Raw genomic sequence first — 24,478 nt, forward strand, 5'->3', positions numbered from 1 at the left:
GCAGGCGCCTACTCAATGCAAGACAGGCACCACAGACCTCACATCCCACCCTGCTTGTTGTTACAACTTTTCCTATATAATATTATAGCCTATACGTTAGGATGAGTAAATCTATACTTCTACTATACGCACTTACCTTTCTATATTTTGGTCTTCGATATTTTCTCCACAATATTCTTGAACCATGATATTCATAGCCTCACTATACAGTGGGTAATGTGGAGATTGGTGCATAGGTCAGTGTAACTTGATTAGTTGAACTCCCACTTCTTTTGATTCTTTTTTCCTAGTCCTAGACTTTCTTCTCTGCCCCCTCCTCCTGTGGTCCCCAGTGTAATGCTTTCCTATCCCTTCTGCCTGAGTTTCCAGTTGTCTAGTGTGATTAGTTTGCTTGTTTTGTGCTAAGTGTTACTTATATTTTCCATTCTTTCCTGGTAGGTACTACTCCTCTCAAGATTCTTGTCGATTGTAGCTGTGTATTCAGATTTCCAGTCTTGCTGTTACTGCTTTGCACACTCCTGTTTGACTGCCAGGACTCAGGCACAGCTAATATCCCTGGTGGTGGTTCTTTTCCATTGTGCTGTCTTTGCATTACATGTTATAACGTCACCGAAGGTGTAAGCTCCCCCAGCCATGCCTTTTCATACTGTCTCACATGTGGATCAGCTTCGGTAACAGAGATTGTGGGTGAGAAATTTACAGAGCTTCAGCCGTAACATGTGTAGCTCTAGAGTGCTTTACTCCACTTTCTATGTAATGCTGTGCCAGTTAGGGGCATATTTACAAGGGCTTTATCACTGCTTCTTTGGCTTATGAAGCCAAGCAAGCGGAGATAAAACCAGTGCCCTATTTACAAGAGGGTGCTAACATGCATAATCGCATGTTAGCACCCTTTTTCCCAACGCCTCACTTTGCATCTCCAATGAGATGCAAAGTGGGCGTTACCAGATGGACTACCTTGTAAATATCGCTGATGTTTACATTGCGATATTTACAAGGCACCCCACGTGATTTTAGCACACATTAGATTTTGACGAAAATGTCAGTTTTCGCCAAAATCTAACGTCTGCTAAAATCCTGACTTATCCATCCCTAACAGAGGGGTGGATTATGCTGATACAACCCTGTGGGTCGTATCAGCAAGGTTATTGCCCTTTTGCAGATCACATCGCTGGAAAACTAGCAATGTTCCCTGCAAAAGGGCGATCCCCTCGCTATATCTGGAATTTTTATCGCCCCGGAGTAACGTGTTGTCAATAACGCTCTACCAGGGTGATAAATACCAGGGCTAGCCTGCAATATTATAATTATCGCTAAGCATGACCAGCGATAATTATCACTGGCTGTTGTTAATATGCCCCTTTGTTTTCCATGTCCAGGGAGTTAGTTATGCTGAATGTTGATTTGTTTCTTGAGTGTCTTTCCTGCTGAGCTGTGATGTTCACTTCTTTGCTACCTTGAGCAGAGCTTCCCTATTTGATTCTTATTCTACTTTGACTCCCTGTGTATTTTCTCAGGCAGGTTTGTCTACCTTGTCACAAGTCCCAGTCAGACTATTGCCAGAAAGTTGCAGAGTCCCCTTGCAAGGAGTCTGACTGCACTTGACCAGTTAGTGTTTGTGCTCCCCGTCTGCTGCAAAAGACCAAAGGGAAAGCCTACAATGATTCTCTTGACTTTGATTACTGGATTTAGGATTTCTGAACCCATCACTCTGACTTGAATGGCCCTCCCTTCCCTACCCTAACCCTAGCTTCAGTGGAATACTTGCCCAATTGAGCTTGTAGGATTGACTTGTCTGGACTTCTGGAAAGGCCCTACTGCACCAACACAAACACAGTAAAATGCATGAGCAATACCAGAACACTGGAAATTGTTTGTCCGAGGCTGGCCACTATGAAAAGACCCTGCAGAAATCTCTGCTTGTTAGATCAGCCCTAAAAAAAGAGGAGGTTGTTTTGCCCAGGAGGACAAGAAGCCATGCCCAGTTAACTGAACCCTGTGCGAATGTTCTCTTCAGAAGTAATTCACACCAGAGTTAGGGGCCCCTTAAAGCCCAGTTGGCTAGAACCAAACTTAAAACACAATATGGTCGAGGACCAACAGGAGAGATTGAATGATCTGGAATAATTTGAACAATCTCTGTACATAATTGGGTTCCAGAGATATTATCTAAAGGTGCTACTGGATCACAAACCTGAATCATAGTTCAACAGTTGCAACATGTTTCTTAAAAACCCAAGGGGCATATCAGCAAGGGCTTTATCTCCGCTTTTTTGGCTTTAAAAGCCAGAAAAGCGGAGATAAAACCATTGCGCTATCAGCAAGAGGGTGTTAACATGCACATTTGCATGTTAGCACCCTTTTGCACTATGCCTACCTTTGCATCTCTAATGAGAAGCAAAGTGGGCGTTCCTGACATACACTACATGTCAGGACATCCATAGCGCGGCTTCGCGGTATCAGCAAGGATGCCCTAGCATTTTAGCAGACGTTCGTTTTTGGAGAATACTGCTGCTTTCTCCAAAAACTAACGTCTGCTAAATTCTTGACTTAGCCACTCCTAACATAGGGGGTGGATTGTGCTGATACGACCCTGTGGGTCGAATCAGCAAGGTTATCACCCTTTTGCAGGGAACATCGCTGGAAAACCAGAGATGTTCCCTGCAAAAGGGAACAAGGCACTCTGGATAAGAGAACAAAAAAGGAAATGGGAGGGAACTGCAGACCTGTGGTCATAAGCCATGGTTACTATAATAACCAACCCATCTCAGATGCTAGGCTACTAGACTGTATGTGCCACACAGCTGCATCTAGTCCTAATGAAGACCTTGCGTCTTCTCTTACGGAGGATGGCCGAGAATGGTGACAAATGACAAGAGATTTCCTACAGGAAAGTAAAGATATCACTTTTCAAATCTTTCTTCTGAAGGAGCAGCGAGGTACCTGTTGACTGTCACTGTCCATGGGTTGCTTTGCATCACGCCTCCCATGTATTCGGTTTAGAGTACCGCTAAGACTCACATAAAGTGAGGCCTTAACCTCTGTCTTTCAGTCTTCTGAATGTGCTCCCTTGAGGTGCAGACACCTGAGGAGAGAGGCCTGGGAGTGGAGTAGACACTCTTCTAGATACATCCTGGAGCTATCCTGCTGGTTGAGGATGCACATCGAACACACAGATGCTCCGCCTTGCCTTGTCTACTTATGTATTGATTACGAGTTGCACAGTACCAGGGAATAGTAAGCCAACACCCGGAAAAACTCGTACCATGACGTAGCACCAGGACAGTCCCATGCAATTACGAAGTCATACCCTTAGAATGGGGTATTACCACGTGGAATTACACACAGTATTCCCTTTTCACAGGGGGTTGTTACTCACATTCATGGCCAGCTTTACTGCTGGTGCCGCCTGCTGCGACAATGTTTGTTGGCGCCCCCCAAGACCTCCTTCTCCATGCTTGCCTCACTACCACCTTTAGCAGTGCTGCACAAGTCTCCATAACCACGCTCTCTCACATGCATTTCTCTACGTAACTCCTTGATGACAGGCTCATTGTTCTATTTTTAGGATTTTAACTTATAAACTGCTAGTAACAAAAAGATCTCTCTGACAAAAGCAGTCACCCACTGAACATTTTACATTATATGCACTTCTGTGATCTGCCTGGTACGCATGCTTTGCAGCAGCCACTTTAATCCTCTGCACTACTTGATGAGTCAAAACTTCCACCAGGCAAAACTCTGATCTCTCTCCAGCAGGTCCATCAATCACCACAGTTATCCTGACATTTTTATTGTTGCCGGAAAATTGCTAGAGGCAAGGAACGTGGCAACGGTGCACAGACATAATATCGAGTCCAAAATATCGTTTGGACATAATATCGTGTATTTAATATCGAGTGGACAAAATATCGACAGGACAGAATATCGACTACAAAAATATCGTTATTAAGGTAATCAATCAATCAATCAATCAGTGACACTTGTAAAGCGCGCTACATACCCGTAGGGTCTCAAGGCGCTTGGGGGGGGGGGGGTGCCGCTACTGCTCGAACAGCCAGGTCTTCAGCTTCTTCCTGAAGGAGAGGTGGTCTTGGGTCAGGCGCAGGTCGGACGGGAGGGAGTTCCAGGTCTTGGCGGCCAGGTAGGAGAAGGACCTTCCTCCTGTAGTCGCTCTTCGGATGCGGGGGACGGCGGCGAGGGCGTGGTTGGCTGATCGGAGGTGGCGTTTGGGAGCGTAGAAGTTGACTCGGCTGTTGAGGTAGCTCGGGCCTTGGTCGTGTAGGGCTTTGTGTGCGTGGGTGAGGAGGCGGAAGGTGATTCTCTTGTTGATGGGGAGCCAGTGAAGGTCTCTCAGATGTCCGGAGATGTGGCTGGATCGTGGGATGTCGAGGATGAGTCTGGCTGAGGCGTTTTGGATCCGCTGGAGTCTCTTCTGGAGCTTGGCGGTGGTCCCGGCGTAGAGGGCGTTGCCGTAGTCCAGTCGGCTGGTGACGAGGGCCTGGGTGACGGTCTTCCTGGTCTCTGTGGGGATCCACCAGAAGATCTTCCGTAGCATGCGTAGGATGTTGAAGCACGCCGAGGAGACGCTGTTAACTTGCCTGGTCATGGAGAGGGAGGAGTCCAGGATGAAGCCCAGGTTTCGTGCATGGTCTGTCGGTTTGGGTGCGGTAAGGTAAGTGAAGTAATATCGACTGTAATATATATATTTTGTTACTATATATATATATGTTTTAAGAAATATGATTAAATATTTTTTTATTTTTTTACTTTCATTAATTATTTAATTATCATTAGTTAATTTAAGTATTCTTAAGTATATTTTAGTACTTAGTTTTTAATATTAATTTAATTTAATAGTGTTTTTAGTAAAGTCGATATTTTTTTAAACTATATTTTTGTAAACGATATTTTAAACTCGATATTTTTGTACTTACCTGTTTGTAGATAGAAACTCAATATTTTGACAGTCGATATTTTTTACACAATATTTTTGCAGGTCGATATTTTGGAATTCGATATTATTTCAGTGATCCCGTGGCAACATGTGCTCTTATACCCCTAATACATTTAAGGAAACGGTAGGGCGCCCACTGAAATCAGCACTCGGTTGCAAGGCCCTAGAACTAGCCCTGCTCACATTTTCCACTTATTAGGAGCAGATGATAAATGTGTGTGGGGGCAGTGCTTAACTTGCGCCGGTGGTTTCCAGTGCTTAGCACCAGCACTTCATTCTCAGCTGCCACTTGGTGGCGCTGTTTGTGTAATTTAGAGATGAGCAGGGCAATAGTTGTTTGTTAATTCAATATACATTAAAAACAATGAATAACTGCTGCCCAACCCAATAATATAGCTTTGGGGCCTGGAATAGTCTGAATTGTCATACTTGTAGCAGTGTGATGGTTAGTAGTTGTGTCAGTTCTGTATTTGGCAGCGCTGGCAGTGGCAAGGGGTGGTGCAAGCTGCAGTAGCCTCCTGACGAAGGCCCTTGCACTTATGTTTTTTACATATTAAGCACTGGTGGGGGGGGGGCTGCTGCTGGGTGGGGGGATGAGAGTGGGAAGAGTGGGAGGGCCGAGGAGACTTTTATCTTGCAAAGAAGACCCATGATATAGGAACGAGCAGAGGAAGGAAAATGTCTCCAAGCTGCAATGCTGCCTGTTCCCAAAGCAATGTTTCTGATTAATATCCTGGCCTGTAAAATGGGCTCCATTGTACCTACACCTGGAAAAGGTGAGTGCGGGGACAACGCACTAGTCATTATTGAGCGGAATTCCATACAGGCCTTCCCCTCCATCCGACTTATAACCAGGGCCGAACAAGGCTGCATGGGTGGACCAATATTTTACTTTACTTTATTGGCAAAAGTGGAAAAGGACTTGTGTATGTGGTGGCGTAGACCTGTTAAGGGGGGAAGATTACTCATACAGATTTTCTCACAATTAAAATGGAGCCCTCTTCAAGCCGGGCTATTATTAATTAATCCCTTTTCTTAATATCAAAATATGGTTTTCAAGGGATACCATAACACTACAATTATCATTCATCCCAAATCATGAAATTTGAAAAGAACCTCACTTTTTATTTTTAAGATTTTATTTAAATATAAATAATACGATTTTACAAACCTCCCTGACACCTAATTCAATCAGAAGAGCTGCCTATCTATAAACTGACAGGCATCCTACACAGTCATTCATGAACCGGATATATATTTCTATTGCGTATATTACACATTTCTGCATAAATAATTGTTTCCAAAAGAGATCTAAACCAAATCTCCAAAATAAAAAAAAAACAAAGTGGCAGCTCTTGATCATGGAGGTATTACAAAGCTAGAGTTTGAGTGTATAGGTTGTTTGTATTTGGTTGGGAGGTGAGAAGGTTCTTTAGAAACATTGGGTCTTGATGGCTGATAGCACCCATTTTAAGGAAGCACCTACCTCATTACCATGGCGGGACATCTTACATCCATCACTAACACAGTCATTGTTTGCATGTGTTAGCATCAGCAGCATCATACAGAGAACTGCCGCTCTGGGTAGATGTACAAAACCTCAAGTGGACACACTGGAAACAACTGTAGGTGGTCACATCCCAGAAACCAACATTCTGCACCATTGTCACTATCACTTGAGGCCTCTGACACCTTTCACCCTCAGGCTTTGGTTCCTACCTGTTCTGATCTCAGCTGAGGCCCCTCTGCCTTCGCTGGAGCCATAGAGGGGAGTGACCGTCACGCGGTAGACGGTGTTGGGCAGAAGACTCTGGATCAAGTAGGAGCTCTGGTCGCCTTCCACTTCATCGTCCTGCTCGCCTTGCCCTGAAATGAAGAATGAATGTAGGCTTGGTTAAAAGGCAAAAGATGCAGGGTTCCAGTAGCATTCCACAAGATTGAAATTCATATAAGATAGTGCAATTTGAGGTTTTCAATGAATGAAGAGGGCTTGAGATCTAGAACAGATTAAGCAGGATTGTTTATCGTGATCTGCACTGGGCTTGGGCTTTAAAAAGAGGGTGTGGAGATAGATACTTCAGTCATTAAAATACTTTTTTGGCTTGAGATCACCTTTAAAATACTTTAGCTGCCTCTAGCATTTGCAACCAACCCCAATGGGAATCAGATTGGAAAAAGTAAACATGGCTAGAACGCGTCTCAGTTCTCCAACGCCTACCTGTACCAGATGTAAATACCTTGAGAAATGATTTAAGAAACCAGATCAGAACACAGCCAGAAGGAAACCTCTGCGTTTGGTGTAAATATCAGGATCTGGTTGTAAAACCAGTGGTATGGGAGACACCTTGAAGCTTGGGAAGACTAGGGATTTGAAGGTTGGGTGATGCGCTCTCTCACCAGTCCCGCCACCATGGTACTGCTGATGGGAATTTGCAGAAAAGAATAGTCATTTGCTATCATATCTGACAATTCAATGAGCAGACCAAGGAATACAGATTGTGAGGCCTTCAGTGGGATTACTGTTGACGGACTACCCTTAGATCATCCTCAGGATGCACCTTCTATTTTGATAACCATTTCATTAAGTTGTGTGAACAGTTCAATCCATTATTGTTGGAAAGTTTTTATATATTTACGGTATGATATCTCAGACAGTTAGGACAAAAAAAAAATTAGACACAATTATAAAAGCTGCAACTTTGTAACCTCACAAGTCGGTGGTTTGTTGCAATTGAATATCGGTGGCAATTTGTGATACACTTCATTGTGTCACCAGGAAGTAGTGTCCATGAAGTTAAGACACATAGTTCACCCACTGTAGTTTGCTCACATGCTAATCTATTGCACAAATGCCTGCTTTTCTTCCTTTGACTTCCTTTTGACCTGTGACTTCCTTTTGTAAACGTTATTAAGAGGATTCTTACTCAACAAGCCATTCTAGTTCAACCAATACTGGGCCCCATACTCTCAGTGATTTCTGTCTCTCAGATGGACAATCATCAATTTCACCACCACCCAGTCCGCCTCTGCACATCTTTGTGTTTCCTTCAACCAGATCTTCCTGTCTAGCGACCTGGTCGATTCACAAAGACATAGAAATACAGTGTTTTGCTATGATTAGGGTTAAGTCAGAAAACTTGGAGTTGTATTTCATCCTTTTGGGCCTTGGTATTAGGCCTTGTAGAAATAAAAAAAACAGCTTTAGCTCCGTTGCACCTAGTGCATTAGTCTTTTATTCTTGTGTTAATCTTACTCCACTTTCTCAGACTAAGTTAGTTCTGGTGAGGATAAAAGAATTTAGTATGAATAAATCAGCATTCATAGGATACCCTTGTGGTAAATTGCTTCACTTTGATCCATTCCTCATCCGATATTTCAAACCCAGTCTCGCGTTACAACCCAGTCTCGCGTTACAACCCAGTCTCGCGTTACCCTTTGAGCTCCACACCCAGAAGATCCCTCCTATTGTATTTGAGGAGTGCCTGATATAAGGTTGTCTTTATCCAGTGGATCATCGCTTGAATACAAGGTTCTATAGTTGCCCTTACTACACTCCTTAACCCTGGGAAAGGTACACAGGAAATTTGTTGAAAACAGGTCTCCTCCCTTTTTAACCACATGCGTGCAGGGGTTATTTTTGCGCTGTGCGGCTTTTTTCCAAAAGCCGCGTTACATGATGAGCTCAGCTCGTCATCCGCACACGACCACCGTGGCTGATGACGAGCTGAGCTCGTCATCAGCAGCGAAGGGGTTAAGCTGGCTCTCACCCATTTGTTAATGTCTACTTAGAGTTCTATATTATAAAGTCTTGTAAGGCATCTCAGGGGGATCCCTGGTGTGCATGCAGCCTTTGTTTGAGTTCTATTCTAGCAGCATTCCCAGCATTATCATCTGGAGAGACACGTTCTCTCCGTTTTCCCAATTTGACTGTGCTAACGTCAACAGTTTTTGATTTTGCAAAAAGTAGGTCTCTTCATTTCTGTGCATAATGAACCAATTGGTGACACAGGGTAGTTGGGCTCCAACATAATAAAGCTCATAGTCGGGTGCCTCCTGCCCCCTTCAGTCACTGACTGCTGCAGGTTCTCCACTGCCACTCTGCATCTGCCCACGTCCCATATCATGCTCACTAACGTTGATTATAGTTCATAAAAGACCCCGTTGGCATAATTACTGGAATATTCACAAAAATACAGTAGGCGGAGAGCATAGTTATTTGGTAGAGGGCTACATTATTGAAATTTATAGTGGAGCCCAGAATGCCACTGATTTTCTCAGTGCCACCACTGCCTGCCATATGTTGCCCTCCAATAGGTTGTCTCTAGTCCGATGCACTTGAACCCATTGGTTTTTCAATGTGTTGATGCCCATCTTAGTGGGGTACACCTTGTTGACATCACTATGTCTCTGTCTTGAGGCTTCAAGGAAATAAGACAAGATTTGCTTTGGAAGACCCTCAAACCAGACACAACACCAAACTGAACTATTATTGTTATTGATGGGTTTAGATCTACCTCTAGATTTCTAATGTGAAGAAAAATGTCATCAGGATAGAAGGAGATATGTTCCATGCTTGCCATTCATGTTTCATGATGCCTTTCCCTCTGGTTTTTTGATTCCTTTGCAAGGGTTAACTGTAATGGAGACAATGGACATCCCTGACAAGTGCCCTTGGTTACTGTCCATTGGTTCTAAACAGTTTCTCCTGTCCTAGCTTTTGCGGTCAGATCGCCAGACAACAGCTAAGTCTAGCCTATAAATCCAAGGATAAAGCTCATGCATTTAATCTAAAATATCCCAAATTAGTGAGTCACATGCGGGGGGGGCAAGGCTAGCCAGCCACGATGGCAGACGGAGGCAGCTAGAGCTTCGGTGCCGCCTGGGGATTGCCACCCTGCGGAGCGTTCTGGCGGGCCCTGGACCATGCCAGGGTAAGGGACCTTGCAGTGCTACACCCTCGGAGCCTTTTGGAGGGGTCGGGAGACTCCAGAAGTTGCGGAGCACCGCTGAAGTACTGAGACCTGCTACGGCCTTACTCCCGGCCAAAGCCGGGGAATAAATTACAAGGAGGGCCCGGGTTGATTCGGGCCGACGACACCGGAAGTGCCGGGGCCCAGGACCGAGCGACACGACGCTCGCCGAGACACAGACACCAGAGGGGGACGCGGCGGAAGTTCTGATTGCGCCCTGAACGGACCGCCGCTTGTGGGCTGTGAGGCAGCCCTGCCGGACCGAGGTAGCTGAGAGCAGCCGGCCTGGGAGAGGGGCCGGATCCTGGAGCCTGGACACCCTGAGCACGGCCCTGAGGACAGAGGTCTGGTGGTAAGGGGTGCGGGGGCGACACTTGGGTGGAGTGGACCCCCGCTGGCCCCCCCTTCTCCCTTCCCCCTGCTCCTCCCCCCCTCCTCCACCCGCTAAGGCGGCACTATGGAAAGATGACCACAAAGAGAGCACTTCTGGCCCTGAACTGAGCCGGGACGCTGTGCACATGCTGGAAGAGGATCACTGACAAAATTTCGACCTCCAAAATATCGACCTACAGTAATATCGAGTCTAAAATTTCGAGGGCAAGAATATCAACATCCTATCTACAACATGGTAAGTACAAAAATATCGAAAAAATAATATAGATGTTAAAAATATCGATGTTAAAAATATCGTTTTTTTATCTTTTAAAATTTAAATGTAAAATAAAGTCAATAACACTAATAAATATAATATACATAGTTAAAAGTATCTATTAATGTTTAAAATTAATAAATAATACATATATAATAATAATACATTAATTAAATATATACTGTAAATATATAATATATATGTTCTGAACAATATGATGTAATAATTATTTTACTAACTTATAAATTATTAAAATATATTCTAATTTACAAATACATTTACAAACATAAAACAATAACATAAATTAAATGTACAAAACATAAAAAATTAAATATACTTTTTATATTTTTACTATTAATTATATAAAATGTTGGATAGCGTAGGGGTAAAAATTACTATTCCCACTCAAGAGAGTGCAACAGTAGGGAAAGCGTTGGATAGCGTAGGAGTAAAAATTACTATTCCCACTCCAGAGAGTGCAACAGTAGGGAAAGCGTTGGATAGCGTAGGGGTAAAAATTACTATTCCCACTCCAGAGAGTGCAACAGTAGGGAAAGCATTGGATAGCGTAGGGGGTAAAAATGACTATTCCCACTCCAGAGACTGCAACAGTAGGGAAAGCATTGGATAGCGCAGGAGTATACATTACTATTCCCACTCCACAGAGTGCAACAGTAGGGAAAGCGTAGGATAGCGTAGGAGTAAAAATTACTATTCCCACTCCAGAGAGTGCAACAGTAGGGAAATCGTTGGATAGCGTAGGAGTAAAAATTACTATTCCCACTCCACAGAGTGCAACAGTAGGGAAAGCGTTGGATAGCGTAGGGATAAAAATGACTATTCCCACTCCAGAGAATGCAACAGTAGGGAAAGCGTTGGATAGCGTAGGAGTAGAAATCACTATTCCCACTCCAGAGAGTGCATCAGTAGGGAAAGTGTTGGATAGCGTAGGAGTAAAAATTACTATTCCCACTCCAGAGAGTGCAACTATAGGGAAAGCGTTGGATAGCGTAGGGGTAAAAATTACTATTCCCACTCCAGAGAGTGCAACAGTAGGGAAAGCATTGGATAGCGTAGGGGTAACAATTACTATTCCCACTCCAGAGACTGCAACAGTAGGGAAAGCATTGGATAGCGTAGGAGTATACATTACTATTCCCACTCCACAGAGTGCAACAGTAGGGAAAGCGTAGGATAGCGTAGGAGTAAAAATTACTATTCCCACTCCAGAGAGTGCAACAGTAGGGAAAGCGTTGGATAGCGTAGGAGTAAAAATTACTATTCCCACTCCAGAGAGTGCAACAGTAGGGAAAGCGTTGGATAGCGTAGGGATAAAAATGACTATTCCCACTCCAGAGAATGCAACAGTAGGGAAAGCGTTGGATAGCGTAGGAGTAGAAATTACTATTCCCACTCCAGAGAGTGCATCAGTAGGGAAAGCGTTGGATAGCGTAGGAGTAAAAATTACTATTCCCACTCCAGAGAGTGCAACTATAGGGAAAGCGTTGGATAGCGTAGGGGTAAAAATTACTATTCCCACTCCAGAGAGTGCAACAGTAGGGAAAGCATTGGATAGCGTAGGGGTAAAAATTACTATTCCCACTCCAGAGAGTGCAACAGTAGGGAAAGCATTGGATAGCGTAGGAGTATACATTACTATTCCCACTCCACAGAGTGCAACAGTAGGGAAAGCGTTGGATAGCGTAGGAGTAAAAATTACTATTCCCACTCCAGAGAATGCAACAGTAGGGAAAGTGTTGGATAGCGTAGGAGTAGAAATTACTATTCCCACTCCAGAGAGTGCATCAGTAGGGAAAGCGTTGGATAGCGTAGGAGTAAAAATTACTATTCCCACTCCAGAGAGTGCAACTATAGGGAAAGCGTTGGATAGCGTAGGGGTAAAAATTACTATTCCCACTCCAGAGAGTGCAACAGTAGGGAAAGCGTTGGATAGCGTAGGAGTAAAAATTACTATTCCCACTCCAGAGAGTGCATCAGTAGGGAAAGCGTTGGATAGCGTAGGAGTAAAAATTACTATTCCACTCCAGAGAGTGCAACTATAGGGAAAGCGTTGGATAGCGTAGGGGTAAAAATTACTATTCCCACTCCAGAGAGTGCAACAATAGGGAAAGTGTTGGATAGCGTAGGAGTAAAAATTACTATTCCCACTCCAGAGAGTGCATCAGTAGGGAAAGCGTTGGATAGCGTAGGAGTAATAATTACTATTCCCACTCCACAGAGTGCAACAGTAGGGAAAGCGTTGGATAGCGTAGGGGTAACAATAACTATTCCAACTCCAGAGAATGCAACAGTAGGGAAAATGTTGGATAGCGTAGGGGTTAAAATAACATACTTATAAATAAAAGCTTTTTATTTAAAAAATGATATAAACTATTCAAAAAATTTAAACCATATACAATACCTAAACATAATTATAAAAAACATGATTAACTAAATATATTTAACCAAAAATAATTATTAAAAAATACCATTTTATAATATTTAATTACCAATTAATAATTAATTAACAAGTATATTATTTACAAAACAATCAATTAAAAAAATTAGTACTTAATTACATTTTAATTACTTCCCACCATATTCCCCTATAAACCCACTACCCACAACAGAACACATTTATCTATTTATGAATTAATTAAAATTATTTATCAATCAATTAAAATTAATTACCAATTAATTAAAATTATTTACCAATTAATTAAAATTAATTTATAATTCCTACTAATTAATAATTAATTATACATAATTAAATAACTTAACACCCTATTCCCCTATAAACTCACTACCCGCTACAGAACATATATATCAATTGATCAATTAATTTTAATGAAATAACCATTAATTAAATTTTTTTACAAATTATTTAAAATTATTTAATAATAACTACTAATTATTTTTTAATTTAACATAATGAAATTACTACCCACCCTATTCCCCTATAAACCCACAACCCGCTATAGAACATATTTATCAATTAATCAATTAATTAAAATGATTTACCAATTAATTAAATTTAATTACCAATTATTTATAATTAATCAATATTAACTACTAATTAATAATTAATTTCACCTATTTATATTACTTCCCACCCTATTTCCCTATAAACCCATAACCCACTACAGAACATATTTATCAATTAATCAATTAATTAAAATTATTTTCCAATTAATTAAAAATAATTACCAATTAATTAAAATGTATTAATAAATCCTATTAATTAATAATCAATTTAACATAATTAAATTACTTCCCACCCTATTCCCCTATAAACCCACAACCCGCTCCGGTACAAAAACATATAATTTGCTTATAAAAAAATGTATTAATATATACATTTAATACACATATAATATTAATTATTTTAATTACTTAAGTAAAACATATAACACATACATAATAAAAAACAAAAGAAATAATACAAATATCGATATTAGAGTAATCGAAATTAGTAACATCGATATATATGCTATCGATATTACTAACTTCGATATTACTTACATCGATATTAAGTATTTCGATATTACTTACCTTAGGATCGATATTCTGTCCAACGATATTCTTGCCATCGATATTCTGCACCTTCGAAATTACTGACCCGATATTTTGGTAAATCGATATTTCATACTCGATATTTTGACTGTGTACCGCTGGAAGAGGCACTGAGGCTTCTTGGTCCCCCCATTTTCCCCCACTCCCTTTGTGGGGGCACTCTGCTGGCTCGGGACCCGGGGTCACACCTGAACGCAGCCTAGACAGCACGCAGGGGACCTGAGGACACCGAGGAGAGCAGCTGCGCGTTCTGAGACACGAGGGATTCACACAGGAGTGGAGAGTCTCTGCTGGATGCACTACGCGTCACCCAACGGGAGGCTGTGGAATGGTGTGTGGAGGTACAGGGTGCACTGGACCACCTTGACTATGGTCCAAAAAGGGGCGTAGACGTTAGATGGCAAAGATGGCCCGCCAGCGACGCAGCACAACCAGGACGCTGATGCAGGAGAGACTTTGGCGAGGACAACGGTATTGAGCCCCACTGAGGAGCAACACGTGGATAAACTGGACCTGATCCTAAAAGAGATCAGAGATTCCAGGTAATGGAGTTACAACTAGGAGCTCCTACGACCAACCTCTCCTTGCTCAAAGCAGACCACTCTAAATTGGCTGACAAGGTCAAGGATCAGGGAGTGACGCTAACGGATATAACCCAGACGGTGGCGGCCAATACCAACTCCATCCAGCAACTGCAACAACAGGTCGCCTCCTTGATGGACCGAGTGGAGGATGCAGAAGGGCATAATCGACGCAATAACATCCGCCTTCTGGAACGCTGCGAGGGGCCCCATGCGACGTACTTCATGGAACAATGGTTCCGCGACCACATTACCACGGAGGGCCTGTCGCCACTGTTCTGTGTGGAGCGGGCACACCGCATCCCCACCGGCAGGCCCCGGCCAGGCCGTCCGCCGCACCCCCTGATAGTTCGGATACTTAACTATCGGGACAGGGATGTCCTTTTGCAGGAGGCGAGGGAGAAGTCTCTTATAGAATATGAGAATCGCCGCATCTCTCTGTACCCGGACTATACCAATGTGGTACAAAACCAACGTTCTTCATTCCTAGAGGTTTAGAAGAGGCTCCAAAAGGTTAAATTGCGCTATGGGTTACTGTTCCCGGCCCGACTAAAGGTTCTGCATGACCAAAAGACACACTTCTTTGAAAGTCCCACGGATGTGGAGGAATGGCTTGAGGTGATGGGCATAGAAAGTAGCCAGGGGGCCACTCAGGACACGTCGAACGGCCGTTCATGGAATGACTCGGGACGTACTGATGGAGATCCACTTAGCCTAGGGAGGAGTTCCGGATGACGTAGACCCTTGCAGGAGCAACAGAAAGAAGATCGGATGGAAGCTGTTGCTTTGGTGGGCACATTCAGAGAGGAGCGGGACATTATTCACACGGACACGGAAGACAGCACGCTCCATTCGGACTCGGAACACAGTGTGGTCTTGTTTCCAACCGTGATGCCCAGGGCGACTGATGACATACTGGACAATTGAATGAAGGACAGGATTCAGCGAGACATGGCAGGCTCCTCTGAGGACCCTTGATAGCCTTTTTGTAACTACTGGTGGATGCTAATGATTGTGGTGTGGGGCGGGTACGGGGGAGGCAGCTAGACCAGTTATGATCAGTATTCTAATAATGTGGGGGCACCAAGGCAAACGAGCTTCACTGAAGGAAGGGTCTGAAAGGTGGGTCCCCCTAAACTGTGGGGTCCCGTTAGATTTGAGTCTGTAGTTCCCCTCCTGGGGTCCTCCAGAAGACGACTATGAATAGTGTCCTGGTATTAATATCCCTGGGCTGGCGAACCGTTAAGCCAGCTGCGTCCGGATGAACAGCTTCAATGCATAGGATAGTGCTTAGCCACCCCCCCAATGGAGTATGCACCAATACTTGGTTCGTTTTGTTTAGTGTTTTCTTGTTAGGCTCAGTGATGTTCTAAGGCTGCGCCAAGTTAGTTTTGTTCTTGGGTGGGATGGGATATGTCTCCTGGTTGTTTTTAAAGTTATAAGTCAGAAAGGGAACGATAACACTCAGAACACACTCAGGAAACGGCTATGGCTGACACACTTGGGAAATATAAGCTGGCCACCTTGAACATGCGTGGGCTCGGGCCATACAAAAGAGACACAGGATCCATGCATTTTTACTGCGACACCGTACACCGATCACATTCCTACAGGAGTCCCATTTAACGGTATCTGAAATATACACGCTGAGGAAGAGATGGAGGGGCACTATATACTCTACTTCTTACTCTGCTTTTTCCAAGGGGGCGACCATTTGGGTGCGTCATGGAACACCCTTTATAGAACTAGAAAGTAAGGCGGACGACCAGGGAAGATATATTTTGGTGAAAGGCACACTGGATGGAACGCTACTGGTACTTGGCAGCATCTATGCCCCGAACTTCGATCAGGGGGAATTCCTTACTAAGGTGGGGCGGGCACTGTCAGACTGGGTGGATATCCCCTGGGTTCTGGTGCTGGACGTAGGCATGGATAGATCGCACCCACCTCTCCAGATGGCCGGGATCACTAAACTGGCTGAGACGTTTCAAACATGGGTTGCAGGGTGGGGGTTAGTGGACACCTGGCGCGCCCTGAATCTGACCTAACAAGAGTACTCTTATTACTCCCCAGTAAACGACTTACACACGCGCATTGACAGATTCTTGTGCTCTAGTTCCCTACTGTCTAAGATTGGCACATCAGAATACCTGGCTAAAACCTTCTCCGACCACAGGCCACTGACACTTGACTTTCTCTGGGGTAGGGTGCCATCTCCGGTGCCCACCTGTAGACTTAACCCGACGTTGCTGGAGGATGCCCCATTCTGCGCATCCCTTTCGGGTACGTTGGATACTTAGTTTAAGGAAAACTGGGACACTGCGACGTCCAATTTGGTAGTGTGGGATGCCATGAAGGTGGTTATACGTGGGGCCGCTATCGGACAGCTAGTGGGAGCACGACAAGAAATCCACAAGAAGCTCTGTGAGGTAGAAGGCCGCCTGAAGTCATTAGAAAGGGAGGCGAGCTTAGACCCGGAATGGAAAAAGGACCTACAGGCCAGGAATATAGAACACGAGGAGCTGTTGGAAACGTTGAGGACCATAGATTATAAAGAATACCTACGCCGTCAACAGGCCGAGGCGGATAGGTCGGGCGCCCTGTTGGCCCGCCTGGTCCGAGATAGTCCTGAACCCCCGGTTGAGGTTCTGTGAAATCCTGACTTGTCTCGTGAGATCATGGTTCCGTCACGATTTTGGTGATGTCAAACCGTATTTAGTGAGTGCGGCTAATATAGAGTTAATTCGTCACGTTAACTAGCGAGTTCATTACGTATTCAGAGACTTCGTTTTCGAACATGGGTTCCATTTTGTTTGTGACTCCATTTTGTGTTGCCATCACGTAGGCCCGTGGGCTCGTGGAGGTAACCGAACGAACGAAGTTGCATGAGCTTCGCAGTTCATACACTAATTAACTAGGCCTTTTCTTGACTTTAAGGTGCATTGTAAGAAACTGACCTCGCTATGCCAATTTCCTTGGTTGATTGTTGTCTGAGATTGCGAACCAAGGTTCAGGACATCGTTAACTTTTAGGTTCCTTACACATGCTTTATCTTGCTCGTTATCTGTATGTTTTTCCTTTCCAATGCTCTTTCATTACATGCATTGTGCTTTCAATTATGGGTTTGTCCGGCTTGTGAAGATTGGATTTGGGATATTCCTAATAATTAACTTGTGGGTTGGGGCAATGTAAACTGAGAGTTTTTTCTATGTGATACTTTGTTTGAGAATGTACCTTATTGGTCAGAATTTTGCGCAGTGGGTGTGTACTCTTATTGTGAATTTTGGGATAAAAAGGGATATCTTGCCTTACAAAATTTAACAGTTTCTTGAGTTGTACACCGTGTTGTATTGCTGAGATTACTGTTACTAGCTGCAGCTAATAAATTTGGTCTCTGACGCCACCCAGAAGTATTCCGTGTTTTTGTATACCAAGACAGGTGAATCCGAAGACTTTGGGCGTGCCCCTGGCGCCGCTGGGTTTAGAAACCCGGTTCTTCACAGTAATCACACAGATCCGTACCAGGTCGGGCGATATAGTGTCCACACAATCTGAGATTAATAAGGCGTTCCTTGACCATTTGCAGGCACTGTACGCCGCCCTTCCCAACAGAGGACCTAGGTGCAATCGTGGAATTCCTGCGGGAATTACCCTTCCCAGCTTTGTCTCCAGATGTGCGGAAGGAAGTTGATGGCCCCATCACGCAACAGGAAATTAAACAGGCTGTCCGATCCCTCAACCGTAATAAAACGCCTGGCATAGATGGGCTCCCAGTAGAGTTTTACCAGACATATTCGGAAACACTGGTGCCCATTCTCGAGAAGGTATATAAGACGTTGTTTGTGGAAGGGCATCTACCCGTCTCGACGATGCAGGCTCTGATCACATCCATACCCAAGGGTTCAAAACAGGAAAGGAACCTGCCCAGAAGTTTAAGAGGTTGGCCTATGATAGGTCCGAAGAATTATATATCACTCTGAACCAAACCTGGCAGAGATGCGCTCAAATTGACTAATTATAGGCCTCTCTCGATGTTATCTACAGAGTACAAGATACTCAGTAAGACCATTGCTCTGAGGGTACAGCCCCATCTTGCCGCCCTGATACACCCAGACCAATGTGCTTCCTCCCAGGCAGGAGTACATCCCAGAAATGCGCAGACTCCACGCCCTTATGGCTGCCACACCGCAAGATCTCCCCCGGGCTGGTTGTATTGCGCTGGACCTCAGGCAGGCATTCGACTCTCTGTTGTGGCCATTCATGTTTGAGGTATTGCGACGCTTCGGCTTCCCGGAGTCCCTGTTAAAATGGGTGCGGCTGTTATATACGGACCCTTCTGCCCAGGCGCACACTGGTCGGTACATTTCAGACAACTAAGTGGTGTACAGAGGAACGCGGCAGGGTTGCACCCTTTCGCCCATCCTATTCGTGCTAACGCGGGAACCCCTGGCAATAGCCCTTCGGGCTCGCGAAGACAGGATGGGTATTACCATCGGTGGGACACATAGTCTAATATCAATATATGCAGATGACATCCTGCTGTACTTCCCGGATCTGGAAGAAGATCACTCGACCATAGCCAACACCTTTACACGATTTGAGACCATATCTGGCCTAGCTATTCACCCCGAGAAGTCTACCGGCGTTTACTTCAGGGACTCACAACACCTCCCTCTCATTCAATTTGGACAATACCAGTTCCCAATCGCCCAGACCACGTTCAAATATTTGGGCATTCAAGTTTATAGAATGCCTGAAGACCAAATTGAGGGCAATATTAGAAGGGCTATTAATAGCCTCCGCAGTAGTGTGGGGTTCTGGACTTCTCTACCCTTGTCTGTCATGGGTAGGATTGCCGTCTCAAAGATGGTCATGCTTCCCCGCATGCTCTATTATTTTGTTAACCTGCCGGTCATTCTTCCACAGCAGATATTTACTACGTTAAATACGATTTTGGTGACTCTCATCTGGGGATCCGGAAGGAGACGTATCAGCCTCCGAAAACTCCAACTAAGCACTGCATTGGGTGGTCTGGGAGTGCCGGACCTGCGTGGATACTATTATGCCAGTCAGCTACAATAGCTGACGCGATGGGTGGCGGGTAGAAATCTGCACGAGATTAACTTCACAGCAGACAGACTGACGAACGGGGAGTTACATTATCTGTTACTGCCTAAGACCAGGATTCCACAGGAGTGCCATCCTCTCCTACGCACAGCTCTGTTATGCTGGAGGAAGGCTTTGGCATACACTTCTACGACCACGCCTTTTGCAACAAATATTCCCCTGTTAGGCATTCCGACGCCGCACGGACGGCTTAAACGTCGTAGACTACTGCCCTGGATGGAGGCTGGGGTGGGAGACGTAGGGGCCTTTTTTGGAGATGATGCACTGCTAGATCACGACTCCTTTCCGCAAACCACAGGGGCCCCACGAGGTGTATTCCTTCTACATGCCGCTGTATCACACTACATAAGACACACATAGGCCCCACAGCGGGACAAACCCTCACAACATGAACTGGTTCACCCACTATACTATATGGGGACAGGTGGCCACCTAGTCCGATGGCTTTACACCGGGATCAGGGAACATGTTGCCACTACACTCAACACAATTAGAGAGACCTGGTCACTAGACGCGGGGGAGGCTTTATCGGATAGGGCCTGGAAAGGTATCCTTGAACACCCCAAGAAAGTACCTAGGAATGTTAAATTTAAATTTATCCAGGTCATGGTATTGCATAGGGCGTATCTTACCCCCCACAGGTTACTGTTACACAGGATGTTCCCGGACTCTCCTCATTGCTGCCCCCGATGTAGGGCAGATGAGGCCGACTTTCTTCATATGCTCTGGGCATGTCCACGATTGCATGGATATTGGGGTGTAGTCTGCAACACACTGCGTACAGTCACCACTTTGCCGGTGCAAGAGACTGCCCTATATTGTTTAGTGGGGCATCATAAACGTCCCAAACACCATAAGACCCAATTGAGATTCTTAGATATGGCTCTACTAATAGCAATCAGAGTTTTAACAATGAGATGGAAGTCTCCCAGACCCCCCGGACTGACAGTATGGCACTCTGATTTGCTGAAATGGGGTGGGGCGGAGGGGGCAGCCCTGTGCAGAGAGGAGAAAAGAGGGCAGCGGAAATTCCTAATTGCACAGGATTGGGAGCGTATGCTACTAGAGCTAGATGAGATGGAATTAGGACCGTCGCAATTAGATGGGTTGTAAGGGATTGACTTGAACAAGAGTACGGAGAATAAGAAGCGAGAGTATAGGATCCCAGAGCCACGCAGGGTGGAGCCATATAGAATCTGTATGTTCTTTGCTAAGTTCCTGAAATGTAAGAAATGAGATGTTATCCTCTAGATTGGATGTACCAAGAGACGTGGGGGGGGGGGGGCGGGGCGGGAAGGTTGGAAGGGGGAGGGACGAGTTAAGGGCGCTAGAGTAATTATGGTCAGTCCTGAATGACTTATGCATATTATGATGTGCCGCATAATGCTGCTGAACAAATTTTCTATTTCTATGCGGAATTTGTTAAGCGTGCGGACACCCAGGGGTTTCATGGCGCTAGAGAAAACAGAAGAGAGATGGAAAATGCGGGGTCAGAGGATGTAGAGATCAGCCGTACGCTTGTTTAAATAGCCAGGTCTTCAGTGCACGTCTGAACTCAATCAGCTTGGAGCAGCTCCGGATGGACAAGGGCAGAGAGTTCCAGGTCTTTGGGGCGAGGTATGCGAAACTGGATCCGCCGAGTCGTTTCTTTTTAAAAGTCGGCGCCTTGAGAAGGGATAGGTGGGCAGACCGGAGCTCGCGGGGCGGGATATGTTTGATAATGAGTTGGTTGATGAACCTAGGGCTTTTTCCGTGAAGAGCCTTGAAAATTATGCAGCCTGTCTTAAAGGTGATCCGATGGATGATAGGGAGCCAGTGGAGGGAGGCTAGCAGAGGTTTGGCTGACTTCCTACGATTGCTCTTGAAGATTAATCTGGCTGCTTGATTTTGCACAATCTGCAGGCGTTTCAAGATGGTGAGGGGAAGGCCGAGGTAGGTTGAGTTAGAGAAATCTAATCGCGAGAGGACTAGTGCGAGTACTGCCTGGATGAGAGCAGAGTGAGACAACAGATGAGCGATTTTTTGTATTTTTCTTAGTTGAAAGAAACAGGAGGAGATCACTGTTCCGACCTGGGTTTTCAGAGAGAGATCGGCGCTAAGAGTGACCCCAAGGCTTTTAGCTGTCTAAGAAGGGGATGGGGGTGTGCCCATGGAAGGTGGCCAGAAGTGGGGCCCCCAGCTGAGTGCGCTGTCACAGGGGAGTACTAACTCAGTCTTTCCTGGGTTTAGCTTAAGGTGGTTTCGATCCATCCAGCTCTGGATGTGCAGCATGGTCTTTTGGAATTCCTCGACGGAATCCGGGGAGTTGAGGGGGAATATCAGCTGCAAATCGTCAGCGTAGTTAAAAATGATTACTTTTCTGTTTTTCAAGGAGTGCAGGAGGGGTTTAAGATAGAGATTAAAAAGTAGGGGAGACAGTGAGGAGCCCTGTGGGACACCGCAAGTGGTTGGGAGAGTGGGGGCTGTGAAGTTCTCCAGCTTTACCGCCTGAGATCTGTCCGTCAGGAAGGATTTAACCCAAGAAAGGGCCGTGCCACTGAGGCCGGCTTGTTCGACACGGTGTAATAGAATAGTGTGGTCCACCGTGTCGAACGCGGCCGATAGGTCGAGTAGTACGAGGGCCTGATGGATTCCGTTATCGGCATTGGTCCTTAGGGTGTTTTGCACGGCAAGGATCACCGCCTCGGTGGAATGTGCCTGGCGGAATCCTGCTTGGTTAGGTTCGAAGTAGTCAGATATTTCGATGAAGTTGGATAAGTGGCTGGTTACATAGGCTTCCAGTAGTTTTGCGCAGTAGGGGAGGAGGGAGATGGGGCGATAGTTAGAGAGGTTGGAGGGATCGGTGCCTGGTTTTTTTATGAGAGGGACCAGGGTGGCGTTTTTAAAGGAGTCGGGTACTGTTCCTTGTGATAGGGAGGTGTTCAGGATGGGGAGTATGCTCTGAGGGAGTATGGTGTAGACCTCTTTCAAAATGTGCGGGGGGCAGGGATCGTTGGGTGAGCCCGATTTTACTCGGTTCATTAATTCCAGTAGTTTGGGTGGGTCAATGGGGGGGAAGGGTGTTGGGATTTCTGCAGATGTCCGACTCGTCTGCAGGGTGATTGGTTTGAATGCTGTTTTTTATGTTGTCAATCTTCTCCTTGAAGAAGTTGTTGAGTTGGTTACACAGCGTTTGAGATGCGGGTTGGGAGGGGGCAGTTCTGGTGTCATTGCAAAGGTCGTTGACGACTCTGAAGATTTCCCGTGATTTGTTTTTGGCGTTAGAAATTTTATCTGAAAAGAAGGTGGATTTAGCCAATAAGATTGAGTCCTTGTAATTTTTGCGGGCTGTCTTATACAGTGCTCTGTCAGTGGCTAGGTAGCTGTGTCTCCACTTCCGTTCGAGTTGGCGGAGTTCTAGTTTCTGCTCTTTTAATTCAGCAGAGAACCATTTGTGGGCGTCCATGCGGCGGGCGCGAGAGAACTTGGTCAGGGGGGCATGTTCATTACATGCGGAGAGGAGCCACTCGGAGTGCGTTGTGTTCGTCAAATTGATATCTGGTAGCTGTGTGGGGATGGAGTTGGACAGAGAGGAGAGAAAATCTTGGAGGTTTAAGGATCTCCATTTCCTGACTGATCCTCCAGGGGGCGCATGGTTTTTTTGATAACCCTGAGTGGTAATAGAGAATTGCAGTAAGTGGTGGTCAGACCATATGCATGGTGAGGCCGTGGGACAGGAGGTAGAGATGTTGTGAGACCAAATATGGTCTAGGGTATGTCCCTTTTCATGGGTGGGGGTCGCAACATGTTGGTGGAAGTTTAAGTTGGAGAGGAGTTCAAACAGTTCTGTGGCGTGAGGTCCAGCGTCAGCGTTATTATACCAGTAATTGAAATCTCCTATGACCATAACTTTGTCGTGGTCGACGACTAGGCCTGCTATTTGCTCCGACAAGGAGGCAGGGAAGGAAGGCATAGATGTGGGAGGACGGTATAGCAATACTAGCACCATTGTGCCTGTCTCGGTGTCAGATTTGATAACTAGGTTATCCGAGTCTGGTAGGTCTAGAGGGGGTAAGGAGGAGAAAGTGTGGTCTTTATGAATAATAGCGGCCACGCCTCCCCCAATTTTACCTGATTTTCTATTTGCAGACAAGATGTAATAGTCTGATGGCAAGGCCGAGAGTATATCTGGCAAGGAGTCTGTGGTGAGCCATGTCTCAGTGACAAAGAGTATGTCGGGGCTATCCGTTTTCAGGAGCAGGAATATGTCAAGTTGGTGTTTGACCAGGGATCTGGTGTTGAGGTAGAGACAGCGAAGAGTCCTGAGATTGGGTTTAGGGGGATTGGAATTTTTTGAGTTTAGGGGGAGAATGTGAGTCGGGTCTTGTGAGTGATGGAGAGCGAGAATGTTACTTGCCTTTAGGCGAGCGTGCGTGGATGGGTCGAGTGGTTGAGGAACGGGATCTTGCAGAGAGTGTAACTCTAGGGAAGAGTATCTGATGATTTCATCATTCTGCCTGGTCCCTGGGCCCGTCCAGGCGCAGACGGGCTTGCCTTAGGCGCGCCTTCGGCGCGCAAACGGCGCTCCCGCTGCGCTCGTCCGCTGCGCTTCCTGCCCTGGCACATAATGAAGGAGAAGGAA

At 45.4% G+C, this 24,478-nt stretch overlaps 1 protein-coding gene across 1 annotated transcript in view; it reads right to left on the reverse strand.

Moving 5' to 3' along the window:
- Positions 1-24,478, reverse strand: part of LOC147693061 (collagen alpha-1(VII) chain-like) — a 398,052-nt gene that overhangs the window by 202,326 nt on the left and 171,248 nt on the right. The window contains exon 12 of the mRNA XM_086939575.1: positions 6,677-6,823. Within this exon, the coding sequence (XP_086795701.1) occupies positions 6,677-6,823 (147 nt within the window). The remainder of the gene's footprint in view (positions 1-6,676; positions 6,824-24,478) is intronic.

Source organism: Lissotriton vulgaris, chromosome 9, assembly GCF_964263255.1.
Source record: "Lissotriton vulgaris chromosome 9, aLisVul1.2, whole genome shotgun sequence".
Classification (NCBI taxonomy): Eukaryota; Metazoa; Chordata; class Amphibia; order Caudata; family Salamandridae; genus Lissotriton; species Lissotriton vulgaris.